Source organism: Sciurus carolinensis, chromosome 7 (assembly GCF_902686445.1).
Source record: "Sciurus carolinensis chromosome 7, mSciCar1.2, whole genome shotgun sequence".
In the NCBI taxonomy this organism is placed as follows: domain Eukaryota; kingdom Metazoa; phylum Chordata; class Mammalia; order Rodentia; family Sciuridae; genus Sciurus; species Sciurus carolinensis.
In genome coordinates, this window is record NC_062219.1 from 83,326,344 (window position 1) to 83,347,704 (window position 21,361).

At 37.9% G+C, this 21,361-nt stretch overlaps 1 protein-coding gene across 1 annotated transcript in view; it reads right to left on the reverse strand.

The window, feature by feature from the left end:
- Mei4 (meiotic double-stranded break formation protein 4) overlaps window positions 1–21,361 on the reverse strand; it is a 159,975-nt gene that overhangs the window by 121,539 nt on the left and 17,075 nt on the right. Inside the window, exon 2 of the mRNA XM_047557166.1 lies at window positions 2,476–3,011. Coding sequence (XP_047413122.1) covers window positions 2,476–3,011 — 536 coding nt within the window. The remainder of the gene's footprint in view (window positions 1–2,475; window positions 3,012–21,361) is intronic.

The window sequence follows — 21,361 nt, forward strand, 5'->3', positions numbered from 1 at the left end:
TTTCTCTGAGTGCAATAGTTACCTCTCCCAGAAAGCCATTCATTCCCTTGTTGATATACGCTGACCAGTATTCAGCAGTGGCTGTCTCAATGGCAAATGATATGGAAAACACATACTTCAAAACCATCTGTATCATCACAAGTTTCTTCTGCACATCTTGTTTTAAGTCACATCAAGCTCCAAACCTTTTAGGAAAGGAAGCCTAGACTGAAAAAGCATCATCCAGTGACTCTGACAAGGAATATAAACATATCAGCAATCACACCAAAACCAGTGTAAGGTAGTCTTAAGAAAGCAAAAATACATACTAAAGTAATTAAGGGAGATTAATATACTAAAACAAGGAATATTATTTGATACCTTACTGATGGCTAAAACATTGTATATCTGCTGATTTGAATGTGTTTCTTAAAACTTCATGTGTTAGAAACTTAATTACCAAATTAAATTTCTTAATGGTATTTGGTGGGGCCCTTGGAAGTAATAAGATTAGATAGGGTTGGGGGTGGGGACCCTATGATGGTGTTAGTGGCCTTACAAGAAGAGGAAGAGCTCAGAACTAAGACCTCTTGCTCTACCTTACCACATGATGCCCTCTCCACCAAATTATGATGCAGCAAGTAGGTCCTCACCAGATGACAAGCAGAGGCTGGGGCCATGCTCATGGACCTCTTAGCCTTTAAAACTATGAGCTAAAGTAAACTATTTTTTTATAAATTACCTTCTCTGTGGTATTATGCTACAGCAACAGAAAACAGAATAAGACAATACCTTGATACAACTATAAAAAATATGATATTTAATTCTTGATTGATTATGGTCCAGAAGAAAAAGATTTTAGTTTCCCAGACAGAAAATTCAATATCTTTCACAAATGCCAAAAGCATAATCAAACATTTTTCTAAAATATTGATCAAATCATACTTTAATAGAGAGAACAGATGTGCAACAAATTAGTTTATCAGAGTTCTAAAAATTCAGATAGAGTTCACACTGTACAAAACTTGAGCATTAAATCATGACACTGAGGACAAGCAATAATGATATATCAAAGAAACAAAGTACTATAAGTTTTTTTCCTACAGTGAAATGTGGTGAATAGATTAGATATTCTAGGCTTTGTTTTGATATTTTCAGTAGTCAATTAAAGTGTTAAAATGTGAAGGCATTTGGAATTTTCCAATCAAAGGATCACATAGAAAAAGAAGATAGAAAGTAGTATGAAAAAGAAACTCTCCACTATGTCTCAAGAGTCAAATAACAAAACAATTTCAGACTACCTCAGTGTCTCTTATTGAAAGCATCCCTGAGTCAACCTTTTATGTCAAATAAAGAAAAAAACCTAACTAAAACATAATAAAGGCTTATGTTCTGCATTCCCAGTTAATTTATTCAATTATTCCACATTTACAGAGGGTCCATGAAGCATTATGCCACTTACAATTTTATGGTTTAGTTATGCATATGTTAAAGGCCCATATGTTAAAGGCTTGGTCACCAGACTGTGGCACTACCGGGAGGTGATGGGACATTTAGCAGGTGGGCCTAGTGGAAGGAAGTTATGTTTCTAGAGACATGTCTCCACTGCATGTAGAAATGTAAACTGGTATAGCCACTGTGAAAATCAGTATAATTTCTTCAAAAGATGAGAAATGGAATTACCATATGATCCAGTTATATGACTCCTCAGTATTTATCCAAAAGAATTAAAGTCAGCATACTTTAGAGATACATGCAATCCATGTTTACTGCAGCACAATTACAATACCCAAGTTACAAATCAGCCTATGTGTCCATCAACCAACGAATGTAATAAAAAATTTATACACACACACGACACTATATTTGAGCCATAAAGAAAATGAAATCATGTTATTTTAGGAAATGGATGAAAGTGAAGAAAATCATACTAAATGAAATAAGCCAGACTCAGAAAATCAAGGGTCTTATGTTCCCTCATATGTGGAATGTTAGAGACAAAAAAAAATTTTTTTAAAGGCACCTCATGAAAATGGAAGGGAGAACACTAGGGAAGAGAAAGGGAACCAATGGGAGGGAGGAGGTGAGTGTAAAGGGAGGTATTGGGCAATGAAACTGATTAAATTATATACACACACACACACACACATATATGTATGAATATGCCACAATGATACCAACTACTCTGAATAAATACTATACTTACTATAATTACTATGAGTCAATAAAAATATAGAAAAATAATATATTACTTTAAAATATTTTTCAAAAGTAGAGAAGCTTGAAGCAAAAGCAACTATAAAGAGAACTATACTATAACAATTAGAAGTCAGAGATAGAAACAAGACAACCAAAGAGTGGAAGACAGATGCAGCATACCGAACTTGAGACTCTTTGACCACAAGGTTACAGGACAACAGTGCACATTAGCCAAAGGGAATGTTCACGAAAGTTATTAATATCTTATATCATAAATAGGAGAGATGTATTACTTACCCGGTTTATATGGTTGTTCCCTAAAATAACTTGTAGTAGTGTTTTCTCAAATTCTTCCAACTTCTTATAACACTTTTTAAGAATATGATTAGATAAGTTATAATCACTGGTCAGTTTAGCTAAAGTACCAACAGCTTCCGTCCAAAAGCTTGAAAAAGGAAGTTTGGGATTACGATAAAAAGTGATCAGGCCATCCAGCAACTGACAAACAGAATTGGAGACCGTAGAAGAGTCTTTTTCAAAGTGGGTTAAGTCTGTTTTCAGACCACCTGATTCTGTCAAGTTCTTTAGTTCAAGCAGATGCTGCAAGAACTGCATGTGAGAAAACAAAGGATTTTCTGGAGCTGTACAAGGTCTTTTCATAAGAGGTAGGAGAGGAAAAAGTGGAGGTGTGCTGCTCTCCACGAAATGTGGGGATAGCTCCAGAGATTCAGTTCTCTGCTCACTTGATAAGTCACACCCAGAATCTTCCACTGGAGTTAATGTATTTTCAGAACTCCCAGGTTCCTGAGCCAGCAACTGGGAAGATAAGTTTCCTAAAACAGAAAGGAATAGGAGAGTTATCCCATTATATCTAAAATTTCTTCATATAAAACTAGACACTGATTTTCTAACTTAAAATACTAAATGATACATGTAAAGACATACTGAACATTTAACAAATAGTAGTGTAAAAAAAATAGTAGAGGAACACCTGTAACAGAAATTGCTCAGGCTGATTGCAGGAAAGGTCTCTTCTTCACAACTGAAAAGCAATGGTGATGTGCCCCATGCTCTCCAGGCACTACCTCTCATTTAACTACATGCCATGGAGAAAAAAAAAAAAAGGCTGCAAGAACCAAAGGAGGTCACAGTGTGGTACAGATTCCAACTGGTGATCGATCACAAAGCAATGGGGGTCAGAGACAGAAATTTGCTTAGTATATTAAGAAGTGAGGATCATTAGAAAGTCCTTCCTGGTTAGATCTGTGCATCTTGGAAGAAGTGATGCTAGAACTATGTATAAAGCAGACTATAAATTCAAAATAATAGTAAGAGAAATAGAAAAAGCAAAAGAATTCCATAACCAAAGGGTTAGGTGCAAAAACACAGATTTAACAAAGGAAAACACCATACTGTATATATCAGTACTCCCACATACTAGGATGTTGCTTCCACACAAAGTACAAGACATTAAGATCTAGAAATATGTAGAGGCCAGATAACATAAGATCATTTATGATATATTAAGAACCTTAGAATTTATCACGTAGGGTACAGAATGAATTTCAAACTTGAATAGTGTAAGATTCCTTTGGAAAATTTATACACATACACACATATCCAAATTACAAAAAAAAATACCAATAATATCTATATCTACATAGATCTGCGTGTATATGCAGTTAAAGCTAAGCACAGGAACTCAGATCATTCTTGGAGAGACAAACCATCAGAAACACAAATTAGGTAAAAAGGTACTGGTTACATTTTTAAGTGATTATCAGTAAAATGTGCATACCAAACTGAAACCAACTGAAAATTCTCATTGAACATTCTAAAGCACACACATATACCCAGGAGACTGAGCATGAGAAATAGTTCTGTCAGCATTATAAGGAGGATCAGAAATGAAGTGTGAAAGGTATAAGCTAGGAAAGTGAAATGGCCTAATTTTCATTTGATGGAGCACTCTGCTGGCTATAGGAAGGGTGCATTTGAGGAGAAAATGATGACACCTTGAGAAATTTATTAAACAGCATCTCTGTAGTCCTAATATCAAATAATGAGAGAAATGAGCCTAAAGGCTGTGTGAGAGAAAAAGGAAAATATTGAACAAGGAAATAAACATAAAATATCAAAATAAATCTGGAAGCCATTGACAGTTTCAGACAATAAGTAGAAGTTAAATGTAACCCCTGGTTCTGACATAAAGTACTGGTAGGTGATGGTGCTACCAGCTGACACGGTAAAAACCCAGAAGAGTTGGCCTAAGAGAAACTGGAGGAAGTTCAAATTTGTTATGTAAACTGCAAAGTAGCTACAAAAAATCTAGGCAGAGATGTTCACCTAGAAATTAGACATAAGAGCCTGAAGATGGAGAAAAAGTCTAGACTGAAATATATTTTAGGAGTCCTTGGTATGTAGGTAGTATCTGAAACTACAAAAATGGTTATGATCACTCAGGGAGAGTATGGACAGTTAGGAAAACAGGATCAAAGAAGGATGCTAAAGAGTATCAATATTTGAGGACTCTGAAGAAAGAAGAGTCATTCAGGAGACAGAGAATGAACAGTTAAAAGGTACAAGAGGAGCTGGGGAGAAAGCTCAGTCGGTAGAGTGCTTGCCTTGTAAGCACAAGGCCCTGGGTTAGATCCCCAGCACCCAAAAAAAAAGGTACAAGAATACAAAAGAACATGTCATAAAGTCAATAAAACAGTTTTAAAGGGAATCACAAGTAGAGAAGTCCAACTACAAAGTGTTAAAAAAAATCTGTTGGAATTACCAAGTAGAAAACCACCAATCCACCAATGATCTTATCCATAGCCTTATCTATAGTAAACTTTGGTCAGTCAGTCAGGGTGGCAAACAGAGGATGGAGAGCAGTGAACTGAAGAGAGAAAGTGGAAAGAATGTAGGTCCAGACCAGTCAATTCTTCTGAGGATTTGTATCAGGAGAGTATAAAATAGATAGTAACTGCAAATAAGCATTGCTCAAGTGGGAAGAAACATTAACAACCATAGATGAAAAAGAAAAAAATAATGGAGAATCAGAGGTTGGAGATATGAGGGAAAATAACTATGTCAGGTGGGACATGGGCAGGAGAAGGTAGAAGACAAGTCAAGGGCCCAGTGAATGGGATGGGCTCAGTAATTTGGAAGTACACTTTTTCCTCTAAGGCTGAAGAAGAAGGGTGAGAATGTATGTGGATTGGAAAGCTACCAGTGGCACACAGGAAGTTAAAGGAGATCTTACCTAGCAGCCATAGTTCCTTGAAGTAGGAGACAGGGAGACAATAGTTTAGCAGGGGAGAAGAAGAATAAAATGACCTCACCTAACTTCTATTTAAAATTGTTGTTTTTTGTCCTTCAATAAATTAGCAGGAGATGAGGTAAAAACAGAGTTCATTTACTTAATAGGTACCTACTATAATCACTACAAATGTACAGATATGTGCTTGCTGATCATTACAAGAATATCTGTATTTCAAGCTTAGGGAGATAATACAGAAAGTTCAAACATGATTGATGATATCCAGAACAATGATTTACAGGAATGTTGAAATCCATGTGCATATACCAAAAGAGCCAATCTGATCATTTTAAGTAAACAGGATAAACATTTGAAATGACTTCTCAAGATGTGCATTAAAAATAAAGGGGCAGTGAGGCTATACTAATTATTAAGGTGAATTATACCTCTTTCATGAGAGTCAAACAGCTCTCCAAAGAGAAAGTGAACAATTTCATTAACCTATTCTATTTCCATCAAGATAAGCTGAACTTCAAGGGTGATGATTTCAAGGTAGACTCGTAAAATTAATGCTATCAATTAATAGGCAAGAAGTTGTTTTGTGGTTTCTGCTTTTCACTCCTCACTGGTAGGCCACAACCACTCCATTTCATCTCCTTCATGTAAGACAGATACAAATTTGAAGAGAGAAGTTCAGCTCATGTGTACACTATAGGGAGAGGAATACATCAAACTGATCATTCTTCTTCTTGACTGCTTGACCATTACTACAATCTCAAAAAAAGTATCATGAGGGCATATGGTGGAAATGCCAATGTGGAAAAACACACAGAGAGCAATCTTCTCTCAAGTGCCCTAAACAAATGCATCAATTCAACAAAAGATGATTAAACTAAAGTTTTACATAATACATATTAAAGTCAAATATTAAGTTGAATTAAAGAATCTTATGTTCATTATTTAATTTTAAAAAGCAGTTTCGACGGGGCGTTCCAAGATGGCGGCCTAGAGGGAGACTGCACCCCCGGTCGCTCCAGAACCCAGGAGTTAAGAAGGGGAGGCATTGAGAGACTCGGACTGAAGTGGAGCCACGGGTGAGTCTGCCCACTGGGTAAAGCTCGGCCCGGGTGGCAGGCCCAGATAGAGGTGGCTTATCGGAGCCGGGCAGGGCAGCTAGAGTCATCCACAGGCAGTCCTGCGCACTCCGGCGGTGGGCCCCGCCCACACAGCCAGCTTCTCCAGGTTCTCCGAACGGAACTGGCCCGCTAGTGAGAGCCTGTCTGAACAGAGCAGGCTCCGAGTCCCGGAGCCGATGCAGTGCAGTGTACTCCTGCAAAGAACCAGCGGAGAGCCTCGATCTGCAATCAGCCTCAGGGATAAGGGCACGGCAGCTGGAGACCTCTTCAGGCGGCTCTGCCCACTCCGGCTGCGGCTCTCTTCACGGGGAGATCCAAGATGGCGGCCTAGAGGGAGACTGCACCCCCGGTCGCTCCAGAACCCAGGAGCTAAGAGGGGGAGGCACAGAGAGACTCGGACTGAAATAGAGCCACGGGTGAGTCTGCCCACTGGGTAAAGCTCAGCCCGGGTGGCAGGCCCAGATAGAGGTGGCTTAGCAGAGCCGGGCAGGGCAGCTTGAGTCTTCCCAAGGTAGTCTTCCACACTCCGGCAGTGGGCTCTTCCCACACGGCCAGCTGCACGGTGCAGGCCCACAGTGAGAGCATTTCCGCACAGAGCCAGTTCCAAAACGTGGAACCAGTAGGGGGCTAGGGGCAGTATTCTTCGAATGAGCTGCTTTATCAGATTCCTCCAAGACATCAGGCTACTGAAGGCTGGGAGGTGATACACTGGAAATCTACTGGGACACTATAAGCCAATAGTGGAAAACTGCAATATCTCAGGGTCCCACTGACAACTGACCATTATGAGAAAACAAGGGAAGAAAATGTCCCAAACAAATCTAGATACTATATCAATAAAACCGAATGACAGCACAGCAGAAGAAATGTCAGAAAGGGAGTTCAGAATGTACGTAATTAAAATGATCAGGGAAGCTAATGAGGAGATGAAAGAGCAAATGCAGGCATTGAAGGAGGAGATGAAAGAGCAAATGCAGGCATTAAGTGATCGCACCAATCAACAGTTAAAAGACCAAATACGGGAAGCAAGAGATCATTTCAATAAAGAGTTAGAGATACTGAAAAAAAACCAAACTGAAATCCTTGAAATGAAGGAAACAATAAACCAAGTTAAAAACTCCATAGAAAGCATAACCAATAGGATAGAACACCTGGAAGACAGAACCTCAGACATTGAAGACAAAATATTTAACCTTGAAAACAAAGTTGAACAAACAGAGAAGATGGTAAGAAATCATGAACAGAATCTCCAAGAACTATGGGATATCATGAAAAGGCCAAATTTGAGAATTATTGGGATTGAGGAAGGCTTAGAGAAACAAACCAAAGGAATGAACAATCTATTCAATGAAATAATAACAGAAAATTTCCCAAATCTGAAGAACGAAATGGAAAACCAAGTACAAGAGGCTTATAGAACTCCAAACATACAAAATTACAACAGACCCACACCAAGGCACATTATTATGAAAATACCTAACATACAAAATAAAGACAGAATTTTAAGGCCCGCGAGAGAAAAGAATCAAATTACATTCAGAGGGAAACCAATAAGAATATCAGCAGATTTTTCAATCCAGACCCTAAAAGCTAGAAGGGCCTGGAACAACATATACCAAGCCCTGAAAGAAAATGGATGCCAACCAAGAATCTTATACCCAGCAAAACTTACCTTCAAATTTGACGATATGAAATAAGATCCTTCCTGATAAACAAAAGCTAAAGGAATTTACAAAAAGAAAGCCAGCATTACAGAACATTTCTCAGCAAAATATTCCATGAGGAAGAGATGAAAAACAACGATGCAAATCACCAACAGGAGGCGCTAGCCTAAAGGAATAGCCAAATAAAGGAGAAACCAAATCATGTCAAAAACAAATATGAGTCAATTGACTGGGAATACAAATCATATCACAATAATAACCCTGAATGTTAAGGCCTGAATTCATCAATCAAAAGACACAGACTGGCAGATTGATTAAAAGAAAAATCCAACAATATGCTGCCTGCAAGGAGACTCACCTCATAGAAAGAGACACCCATAGACTAAAGGTGAAAGGATTGGGAAAAACATACCATGCACACGGACACAGCAAAAAAGCTGGAGTATCCATCCTCATCTCAGATAATGTGGACTTCAAAACCAAAACTAGTCAGAAGGTATAAAGAAGGACATTACATGCTGCTTAAGGGAAGCATAAATCAGCAAGGACATAACAATCATAAATATCTATGCCCCGAACATTGGCTCATCCACGTACGTCAAACAATCCTTCTCATTACAGAAATCGAATAGACCACAACACAATAATACTAGGCGTTTTAACACACCTCTCTCACCACTGGATAGATCGTCCAAACAAAAATTGAATAAAGAAAACTATAGATCTCAACACACAATCAGCAATTTAGACTTAACGGACATATATAGAATATACCATCCAACCAAAGAATGAATACACTTTCTTCTCAGCAGCACATGATCCTTCTCTAAAATAGACCATATTTTATGCCACAAGCTACTGTTAGCAAATACAAGAAGATAGAGATACTACCTTGTACTCTATCAGATCATAATGGATTGGAAATTAGAAATAAATGACAGAATAAAAAACAGAAACTTCTTCCAATACCTGGAGACTAAATAATACACTATTATATGAGAATGGATAACAGAAGACATCAGGAGGGAAATAAAAAATTCTTAGAAGTAAACGAGAACAAAGAACATCATATCAAAATCTCTGGGACACTATGAAAGCAAGTACTTAGAGGAAGATTTATTTCATTGGGTGCATTCAAAAAAAGAAGTAGAAATCAACAAATCAACGACTTAACACTACAGCTCAAAGCACTAGAAAAAGAAGAGCAGACCAAACACCAAAAGTAGTAGAAGACAGGAAATAGTTAAAATCAGAGCCGAAATCAACGAAATCGAAACAAAAAGAAACAATCGAAAAAATTAATAAAATAAATAGTTGGTTCTTTGAAAAAATAAATAAAATTGATAAACCCTTAGCCACACTAACAAAGAGAAAGAGGAGAAAACTCAAATTACTAAAATTCGGGAATGAACAAGGAAACATCACAACAGACACGAATGAAATACAAAACATAATTAGAAGCTATTTCGAAAAATCTATACTCCAACAAAACAGAAAACCTGGAAGACATCAACAAATTTCTAGAGACATATGAACTACCTAAACTGAACGAGAGGACATACACAACTTAAAATAAACCATTTCAAGCAATGAATAGAAGAGGTACATCAAAAGCCTACAACAAAGAAAAGTCCAGGACCAGATGGGTTCTCAGCCGAGTTCTACAAAACCTTTAAAGAAGAGCTCATTGCCAATACTCCTCAACTATTCCATGAAATAGAAGAGAGGGGAACCCTACCAAACTCGTTCTACGAAGCCATATCACCCTGATACCTAAACCAGACAGAGACACATCAAGGAAAGAAAATTTCAGACCAATATCCCTTAATGAACATCGATGCCAAAAATTCTCAACAAAATTGTAGCAAATCGCATACAAATATATATTAAAAGATAGTGCACCACGATCAAGTGGGTTTTATCCCAGGGATGCAAGGTTGGTTCAACATTCGGAAATCAATAAATGTCATTCACCATATCAACAGACTTAAAGTTAAGAATCACATGATTATTTCAATAGATGCAGAAAAAGCATTTGATAAAATACAGCATCCCTTCATGCTCAAAACACTAGAAAAAATTGGGGTAATGGGAACATTCCTAAACATTATAAAGGCCATCTACGCTAAACCCATGGCCTAATATCATTCTAAATGGTGAAAAACTGAAAGCGTTCCCCCTAAAAACTGGAACCAAGGCAGGGATGCCCTCTTTCACCGCTTCTATTTCAACATCGTCCTTGAGACTCTAGCCAGAGCAATCAGACAAACCAAAGAAATTAAAGGGATACGAATAGGAAAAGAAGAACTCAAACTATCCCTGTTCGCTGATGACATGATTATATATTTAGAGGAACCTGGAAATTCCACCAGAAAACTTTTAGAACTCATAAGTGAATTCAGTAAAGTAGCAGGTTACAAGATCAATGCTCATAAATCCAATGCATTTTTATACATAAGTGATGAATCTTCAGAAAGGAAATTAGGAAAACTACCCCATTCACAATAGCATCGAAAAAAATAAAATACTTGGGAATCAATCTCACAAAAGAGGTGAAAGACCTCTACAATGAGAACTACAGAACACTAAAGAAAGAAACTTCAAGAAAACCTTAGAAGACTGGAAAGATCTCCCATTGTTCCTGATAGGCAGAATTAATATCGTCAAAATGGCTATACTACCTAAGTTCTATACAGATTCAATGCAATTCCAATTAAAATCCCAATGATGTACCTCGCAGAAATAGAACAAGCAATATGAAATTCATCTGGAAGAATAAAAAACCTAGAATAGCTAAGCAATCCTCAGTAGCAAGAGCGAAGCAGGGGGTATTGCAATACCAGATCTTCAACTCTACTACAAAGCAATAGTAACAAAAACGGCATGGTATTGGTACCAAAATAGACAGGTAGATCAATGGTACAGAATAGAGGACATGGACACAAACCCAAATAAATACAATTTCTCATACTAGACAAAGGTTCCAACAATATGCAATGGAGGAAAAGATAGCCTCTTCAACAAATGGTGCTGGGAAAACTGGAAACTATATGCAATAGAATGAAACTAAACCCCTATCTCTCACCCTACCCAAAACTCAACTCAAAATGGATCAAGGACCTCGGAATCAGACCAGAGACCCTGCATCTTATAGAAGAAAAAAAGTAGGTCCAAATCTTCAACTTGTTGGCTCAGGATCAGATTTCCTTAACAGGACTCCCATATGCACAAGAAATAAAAGCAAGAATAAACAACTGGGATAGATTCAAACTAAAAAGCTTTCTCTCAGCAAAGGAAACTATCAGAATGTGAAGAGAGAGCCTACAGAGTGGGAGAATATCTTTGCCAACCATACCTCAGATAGAGCGCTAATTTCCAGACTCTATAAAGAACTCAAAAACACTCTACACCAAGAATACAAATAATCCAATCAACAAATGGGCTAAGGAAATGAACAGACACTTCACAGAAGAAGATGTACAAGTAATCACCAGATATATGAAAAAATGTTCAACATCCCTAGTAATAAGGGAAATGCAATCAAAACCTACCCTAAGATTTCATCTCACCCCAATTAGAATGGCGATTATCAAGAATACAAGCAACAATAGGTGTTGGCGGGATGTGGTGAAAACGGAACACTCATACATTGCTGGTGGGGTTGCAAATTAGTGCAGCCACTCTGGAAAGCAGTGTGGAGATTCCTCAGAAAGCTCGGAATTGGAACACCCATTTGACCCAGCTATCCCACTCCTTGGGCCTATACCCAAAGGACTTAAAATCAGCATACTACAGAGATACAGCCACATCAATGTTCATTGCTGCTCAATTCACCATAGCCAGATTGTGGAACCAACCTAGATGCCCTTCAGTTGATGAATGGATAAAGAAACTGTGGCATATTTATACAATGGAATATTACTCCGCAATGAAGAATGATAAAATTATGGCATTTGTAGGCAAATGGTCGAAATTGGAGAATATCATGCTAAGTGAGATAAGCCAATCTCAAAAAACTAAAGGACGAATGATCTCGCTGATAAGCGGATGAGGACATATAATGGGGGTGGGGACGGGCTAGCATTAGGTTTAGGGTTAGGTTTAGAGTTAGGCTAAGGAGAGCTAGTAAGAATGAAGGAAGAAGGACTGTGTAGAGGGAAAAGAGGGTGGGAGGGGTGGGAGGGGTGGGAGGGGTGGGGGGGAGGGGAAAAATATAATAAACATCATTACCCTATGTAAACGTAAAAAAAAAAAATAAAAAAAATAAAAAAAAGCAGTTTCATCAAATAGTTCAACTGATGGTCACAACAAAGCTGGAAGATGTTTTTACAATTTCTAACAAACTGAAAAGTAAATGCAGGTTAAGGACCTGAGAAAACCAACACAGTGAGCAAGTGAAACTAATATCTTCAGTTTCTTCATACTCAAGGACAGAAAGAAAATGAAGCCATGTGTTAATCTTTAATTCTTATTTTTTCTAAGAGCAACTCAGGTGAAATGGAAGTCAAATGAGACTTCTCTCTTATTATTGGGCTGAAGTGCTTGAGAGATACAGTACCTTTTTCACTTAATGTATATGACTTACCTGTTTGTCATTAGGTTTAACAGACACACAGACACACACACACACACACACACACACACACACACACATAGATCAAGCATTCTGACACACACTAATTCTAAATAAACATCATCTGTTACTAAATAATTATAGGGACCAGAAATCCATTCTCATAACCCAATCATTTCACCTTTAAACCTTTCTGCATTGTTTCAAACATGAGACTTTGGGGTCACCTAATATCTAAACCACACAGAACCCAACTCTTAATTTGTTGAGTATACTTAAGATCTACTCTGAAATGGTAAATGGGTTTAGTAGAGAGAATTTTTAAAACTGAACGAAAATGAGAGAGTTAAAGATTCGGGAAAATGAAATAGAAAGTCTAGGTATCCAGTATGTGAGAGGGACACAGTTGTAGACAGAATCTGCAAGTTTGTTTGTTACAGCTTTTAAATAACATCTTATTGCCTATATTTATATGAGATTTCATACTTTATGAGAGTCTTAACCAATCAGTGAATTAATCCCCAGACAGGTATTAACTGAGTGGTAACTGAAGGCTGGTAGGATGTGGCTGGAAGAGGTGGGACAACTGGTGCATGCCTTTGGGGATTTTATTTGATATCTGGTGAGTGGATTCTCTCTCTGTCTGTCATTCTCTCTGCTTCATGGGGTCATGCCCAAAGTTGCTTTCCTCTACCACACTCTTCCTCCATGATGTTCTGCCTCACATTAGGCCCCAAGGAATGGAGTAGGCTAAGACCTCTGAAACTATGATTGTACAAATAAACTTTTCTCCCTGGTATTGTTCTTTTCAGGTCTTTAGGTTGCAGTATTGAAAAAGCTGACTAAATAGCACCCTCCTATTACACATCCTACCCTAAAAATGCCACCCTTGGATTAAGAGCAAATATATTTTCTGCTGCCCTCAAAAATAATTGCAGCCTCATCAATTCTTGATGTCGTTTCACACTTACTTCTATAATGCCTCTCTCACCCATAAAACTAACTTATAGAGCTAAGTGTTTAAAGGGAATATTTTTCTGTAGTCCCTGCAAATCCTATTAACTTTATGAAAGTGAGCAAATCATCTTCATGCACCGCACACACAAAAACACAATTCATGTTTGCCCCACATATTGTCTATTCAGCTATTATAACTATCCCTTCTGTCAGTAGGCCCAGGGTGGTGGATCATCTTTGTCTTCTTTGTCCCTTCTATCCTCCACATGCAGTGAAACATCATGTTATGATGATTACACATTCTACACATGTATTAGTCTTTGATTATCTCCCAAAGCAGAAAGGGACACACAGCAATTATATAGGCCTGAGAAAGTCCCAAGATCTGCAGAGGGCCAGATGGAAATCCAGGAATACAGTACTGTAAATCCCAGTCCAAAAACCAGTAGGCTAAGAACAAAGAAGAACCCATATTTCTACTGAGTATCAAGGCAGGACAAGGCCCATGTCTCTCCTCAAGGAAGGAAGGAGCAGTTACCCCATATCTGAGGAAGGCTAGCCTTTTTGCTCTATTCAGTCCTTATAATTGGATGAGATCAACTCACATTAGGGAGGCCAACCCAATACACTCAGTTTGGTCTATCAAACAATCCCATTCAAAAACACACAGCAAGCCAGGTGCGGTGGCACAAGTCTATATCCCAGAGGCCTGAGGAGACGGAGGTAGGGGGATTGTGAATTCAAAGGCAGTCCAGCATAAGTGAGGTGCTAAACAACTCAGCAAGACCCTGTCTGTCTAAATAAAATACAAAAAGGGCTGGGGATTGTGGCTCAGTGGTCGAGTGACCCTGAGTTCAATCCTTGGTACCCTTCCCCTGCAAAAAAAAACCCCACACAGAACACAGAATGATGTCTTACCAATATTTGGACATCCCATGGCCCTGTCAAGTCGACACACAAAATCAATCATCATAATCTGTACTTCCCTAGCCCCTTCCCCACTTTAGTTGCCATCATCATCTCTTAAACTGCTTAATACAGTACCCTTTCTTTTCTTATCTACCTGCCTCTAGTTGTGTCCTACTATAAGCTACATTCTGCTAAAATACTATTTTGATCACAGGACTTATATCCTTAAAATCTCCAGAGGCTTCCCTTACTTTATAGAAAAGGGCCCTCCAAGTAACTCAGTTTGGCTACACAGTTTTTCACTATGTGGCCCCCCCTACTTCTCCAGCCTTACCTCTGTCCTCACCCTTATTTATGTGCAACAATGTTATAGGTCACAAAAATGCTGCATTACTTCACACAACCATGCATTTACCACAATTTCTTCCCCATTGGTGGATACGTAGTCTATAACCCAGACATGTACTGATCTTCAAGTCCTGCCTTAAATCTGTGAAAACTTCCTGCTCTGTCCAAGCAAAGAAAATCACGCTCCATCTAGCTATCTGGTACCTCACTCATACTTCAATTGCTACACCCATTAGCCTGTTCTGGATGTATTAGTGATTTCTCATTGAAAAGGAGAGATTCTTGAAGGCAGAGTTTATTTATGTGGGTGTTTCTATTGCCTAATGTCTGCCTTCCTATATACTTGGTGATCTGAACACATGTTAAAAAAACTACATATATTCTTCAAATGCACTCAAATGTCATCACAGGCAATATATAACTTCTCACTTCCAACTATGAACTCCTAGCTTTAATAATCACTCACATGTACTGACACATTAAACAATTTAAAAGTAATGTTTCCGCCACTGGTGGTCGAACAGGAAATACTATTTTAACTGCATAATTCATCTTTTGATATGACAGTGTTTCACTTGAAAGAAACCGTTTGGCTTCTCCTCTAGAAGGATATATTTCAGAATAATGGAAAGCATGTTTGAAGAATTCTAACAAAGAAAGGCTTCAACATGTTTAATTCCACTCTAGTAATCTACATCATCCCTATAATATCCCAAAAGAGGTGATATAAAATGCATGAAATATAACCTAATGGAATGATTTTTCTTCACTGAATTGTCTTCATTGAATGAAGTTCACAAAGTCATAGGGTATTTGTGGGCCAACTTGGTTCTAGATTACTTGACAACACATAGCTTCTGCCTTCAGAAGTTCAACAGGACTTTCTAGTTCTTTCTTTCTCTCCAAGTCATCTTACAGCCCCAACATAAGCCTTCCTCAATGTTACACCTGTAGCTTTCTTCTCATCCCAGTTTCCTGAATATCCCCATCTTTTTCAGAGTCTTCAAAAATTCCTTTTTGACCAATAACTCAAATCAGTATCTCCAGTCCCAACCTACTCTCAATCTCAAATCACTAGGTTTCTTCTTTACAGGCTTGTATATCAACAAGCTTGATCTCAGCACTTAAAACTTCTTATGTCCAAACAGTTAACTATCTTCACTTAGACTGATACAATTTCCTAAAAAAAAAATGATACTACCCTCTAGTCTCCAAGGTTTCAAACTTGAAAATCATCTTTCTCTTTGCCCTTTACCTTCATATACTGAAAAACCATACTGATCCTGCCTTACCCTTCTGCTCCTTGGAATCACTAAGGTGATTCCCATTTCAGGGCCTTCCTCTGCATGAAACCTTCTCTCTGTTTGCAATGTTCTCTCTACCCTCATTCACAATTTTCTCAAGGCTGGTTCTTCTTGTCATTCAAGCATGTTTTTAAATGTCCCTTCTTTAGAAATGCCTTCTCTGACCACCCCATCTAAAGAAGACACCAGCTTAGTCTTTGACACATCACCTGTTTTAAATAAGTATCACTCATCTCCTACTGGTATACTCTGTCCTTGCTCTCAAGAGTGTGTGCTCCAGGAGACTTGCTGGTTTACTGGCATATTCCAGAGCATGCAATGTTGAGTAAGAGTGTAATGATACTTACCGAACAAATTCAAACCTTTTAATATCATAATCTCATTTATTCAAAACCAAAGTAATTACATGTAAAGACCTGGGATATGACAGTGACGTTACTGTCTGACATTCAATCACTGTTTACATAAGCTTACCTCAGATAATATAAAACAGACTGCCTGGTACATGTATAGTACACACTCAATGAACGTCAAGTGGCCGTTCTATTTTCTATTGAAAATCTCAAAAGATGGTTAACTGTCAACAGAATAAAACTTGTTTACATTGGCTCTCATATCTCTTCTAATAAACTCCACCCTAATTATTCTTATTATTTTCCAGAAAACACTCATTCCCTGTATGCTAGTCAGATCATTTTCAGTATACTTCTGTATCTATGCCTCACACTGTTCCCTCTTGTCTTAAATACCCTCATATCCATTATTCTCTAAATAGTAACCATCCTTCAAGATAAGCAACTTGCTCCAAAAAGACTCTTATAGTCTTGTTTTATAAGGGAAAATAATCAATCTCCTCTCCTCTACACACTATTATCTTTCTCTCAACCATAAAGTCTAATTGTTGTAATTAACAATGTGATTTTGCTAACACTAGATTGTGTGATCCTATGGTGCCCACCCCAATACTGTGAATGCCAAACTACGCAGCACTCTCCAATCTAGCACTCACCTTTTCTGATGAGATTCCACAGATCTCTAATCTGTCCTTGACCAAATTTCTTTCCAACAGAATGTGTCTGACTTTTTTTTCCACCAAACACTGAAGCTACTGCTTTGACCTCAGTTTTGACCATAGGATTCCAATTCCTCATATCTATACTCCTGGAATGTTACCTTTAGGGTGACTTGGTCCCCTGAGCTTCCTGTGTTAGGTAATAAGTTCACACTCCTTCCTACCACATGTGTCCTCTTCATTCTCTTTATCAAAATGATATTCACTGAGATTGTTCACCCAATGCAGTGTTTCCTTTAACTTAGTTAAGAATCCTATGCATGGACTTTCAGTATTTTTAAGGGAGGGTTCCAGGAACTTGCATTTTACACAACATTTCAGGGTATTCTCTTATTTCTCCATATTCTCTACACGGTTTGTACCCCTTACAGATACCAATTAAAAATTAGGTAGATAACTGAGAAAGTCTCAAAAGCACTGGTTGTTTTACTCCAATGTCATGCACTCAGCCTGTTTCATCTGTGTCTTGCTAGACTTGAGAACTCTAAGTTATAAGAACTTATATTGACATGCATTACTTCTCTAATTTTCAAGCTTACTTGCATATTAGAGTGCCTTTAGGTTTTAAAAAATCCAATACAAAGCACATTCTATGCCAAATACATCAGAATTTCTAAGCATGGCAACCAGATGTCAGTGTTTTTAAAGCTCCCAGGTGATTCCAGCATGAGAACACTTGCTTATATTAATTATGTTTACTTTGCAATTCTTTGGACAGCAGAGAAATAGGTTGTGCCCTATTTGGTGTCATCTCAACTCTTGCCTCCGTGACTCTTGGAATGTCCTCCTTCTTCTTCTACATGTGTTCATACTAATTGCTGTTTAATCTTTCAAGGTTAAGCTGCAGCTCACTCCCTTTTCAGGGATAACTTTGCACTTATTTTCTATTTTGCAAGAGAAGAGCCTTATATGTTTTTGCTATCCTATCCCACCTTAGCCTGAGTCATTATCATTTCCTGTTATTACTTAGATATGAGGTGTTACCCAAAAGTTAACATGTGGAAACAATGTAAGAATGTTCAGAGGTGAAATTACATTGATATATGTAACCTATCAGTGGATTGATCCACGGACAGAGATTAACTGGATGGTAACTATAGGGAAGTAGGGTATGGCTGAAGGGAGTAGGTGACTGGGGGTATACCTTTGGGGTTTATATTTTGCCCCTGGTGAGTGGTACACTCTCTCTGCTTCCTGAAGACATGTCCTGAGCTGCTTTCCTCTGACACACCCTTTCACCACAGTGTTCTGTCTCACTTTGGGCCCAGAGCAATGAAGTTGGCACTCTATGGACTGAGATCTGTGAATTCTTGAGTCCCAAATAAACTTTATCTCCTCTAAAATTGTTCTTGACAGGTCTTTTGGTCATAGGGATGAAAAAGCTGACTAAAACACTTCCCTTATAAACCACATCCTCAGAATCCTACAATCCTGTTTCCACTCCCACTAGCAACCCGTTCCACAGAGAATCGGGAGCAAGAAGTTTAAAATTCCTAGTAAATGCTCACCAGAAGGCTCCCATCGCACCAAAAGTTCTACCCACCAGATCAAGCCCTACATAACCTGTGCTCTGGCCTCTTCCCTGGCCTCACTCCTAACCCCACTATTCTTAACTCTTTCTGCTCCACAGCCATGCTGGTCTGTTTCTGTTCACTGAGCTTTCTGACCTATCCCACCAGGAGGACTGTAGACTCACTGACCAAACGGTCTCTTTGTATCCCTGTCCCATTCACAGGTATTCTACCACTTCAACCTGGTTATTGTCGTCACAGCTTTTAACATACTTGGAATATCAGTTTACTCGATATTGTGTATCTCCTTCAGGGAAATATAAATTCTATTACATCTGTCTTATTCACCACTGGACTTTCAGAGTCAAAGAATTCTTGTTGAATAAGGAATCAATTAATCAATTAATGGATAAAAAGGGATAAATATAGCAAGGCGAACTATGCAGCCTGTCTATTTTTATATATGACTATTTTAGGAGCTCTTGTCTTTCTAACCAAGCCATAGCTCCTAATGGACTTAAGCAGATTTGTTGTTTTCCAGTCTTGAAAGTCAAGCACTACTAAACAAATATGATGTACTTAAGTACTTGTTGATTTGGGCTATTTTAGAAGATCCTCAATATTGTACTCAGTATTCATAAATATTGAAAAACGTTTTAATTGCCCTTCAGTTGCCCAAAATCTTTCAATCTATAAACATTCACCTAAATTGTTTATTATATCACAATTGAAAAAGTACAGGAAGTCTCCAGTTTTAATTCACCTTCTAATTCCTTCACCTTTCAATTCCACCCTTTAAATTACATCCATCTTATTAGGTAAAATGTAACTTTTAAATCAAAAATCGTAGTCTTTTGCCTCCATAAGGTCATTGATTCACCTCATGTGAAGCCAAACACATTTTGTCTAAATGATGTCATCTGTTTGTATCAAACAGATGGAGATGTCAGTTAAGAAACTTAGTTAGGATGCCCCAAATATGAACTGATTCCTTAGAAATAAACCCTTACTTGGATCACATTTTTTATAGCCTGCCATACAGGCTTGTGGTTTATGAATTCGGGTTTCAAGATTTTATTTTATTTTTTTTACATCTGACATATTAAAACTATGTCATGAAATGCAGGCCTTCTTTAAAAGCTATCAAAAATTTCACTGTGCAGGACAACAATCAAGTAATTTTTTTTTCTAAAACCATACTGACAATCACAGATATCAATTAAATTGCTTTCTATTAAATAGAGGGAGAAAATCCCACAAAATTTCAGACAAGAGTAATTATCACTACATTTTGCCAATATTGCTTAAAATATGAGCATAATGGATAATACTACATTCCTATGCCCCCTACTTATTTATTTTGGAATCAGTAACTGTCCAGACTGTCCCCAGGTAACTGCTAAGTATACATCTTCAAATAACTTAGGCTTCTCCAAGGAAATAATCTTGCAATCCTAAAACATACCAAACATCCATAAAATCCTCTTAATCTTCCATTCTGGTGACTAATGACAGTGTTTCTCCCAAGTGCTGAAGATTATAATCAAAGCTATAATGCACACCATTAACCCTATAAGTGCCTTTCAGAGTCTTGATATGCTTACCTACTGTTTGCATAGGGTGCTGGGAGTCCCAGTAAGTTCTGTTAACTTGGGTGAGGCTCTGTCCTCACTCCCACTGTTCCTGGAGGGCTCAAAATCACCACTTAGAGATCTTTTTTTATATGAAGATATCACTCACTGCAAGAAAAGTCTGACAATAGATCTTGCAGGTATCAAAAAGAAATTATAAAAATGTTGACTCATTTAATAATATATCCTATTTGTCTCTCAAAATGTGGAATATTTTTAAACCTTTTAAACAATGGACTATTTAAATAGCACACACACACACATATCTATGTATCACTGTTAGATAAAATGTTCTTTCTCTTTAAGCCACCTATTTTCAAAATGTTGTGTTCCCTTTGAGCAGTCCCTTTTCTTATGTCCCTATAGTTAGTCAATAAACTGCATTATTTTTATTTGGTTCAAAATGCACCTCTTTGGAACCAAAATTCCCCTTGATGGCATCTGAGTCCATGTTCTCATTGTGCTCAGAATGCTGGTGCCCTTCTCCTACAGGCTACAGGCTTTCCTGCCTGTAGTATTTTTTCCCTCTCCTAAATCTGTTTCTCCTATATGCTGGATTTATACACACCCCTTGCCCATAATCCTTACTAGAGTAAGAAAGCATAAACTTCATAAAGGTAATCCTATCTTCCATCCTGGACACACCACACCCTAACCTCTGAATATTTTCCCTTTCCTAGGCTGTGACAACCACTGCCTATGGAAGTTCTTGGCTTCCTTCAGGCCTCACTCACCCTTCTTTTCTGAACCACATGTCCACAGTTACATTTCCAGTGATATTTTTATCAAACTAACTTTCTATCTCAGGTATTTGGAGATGGACACACA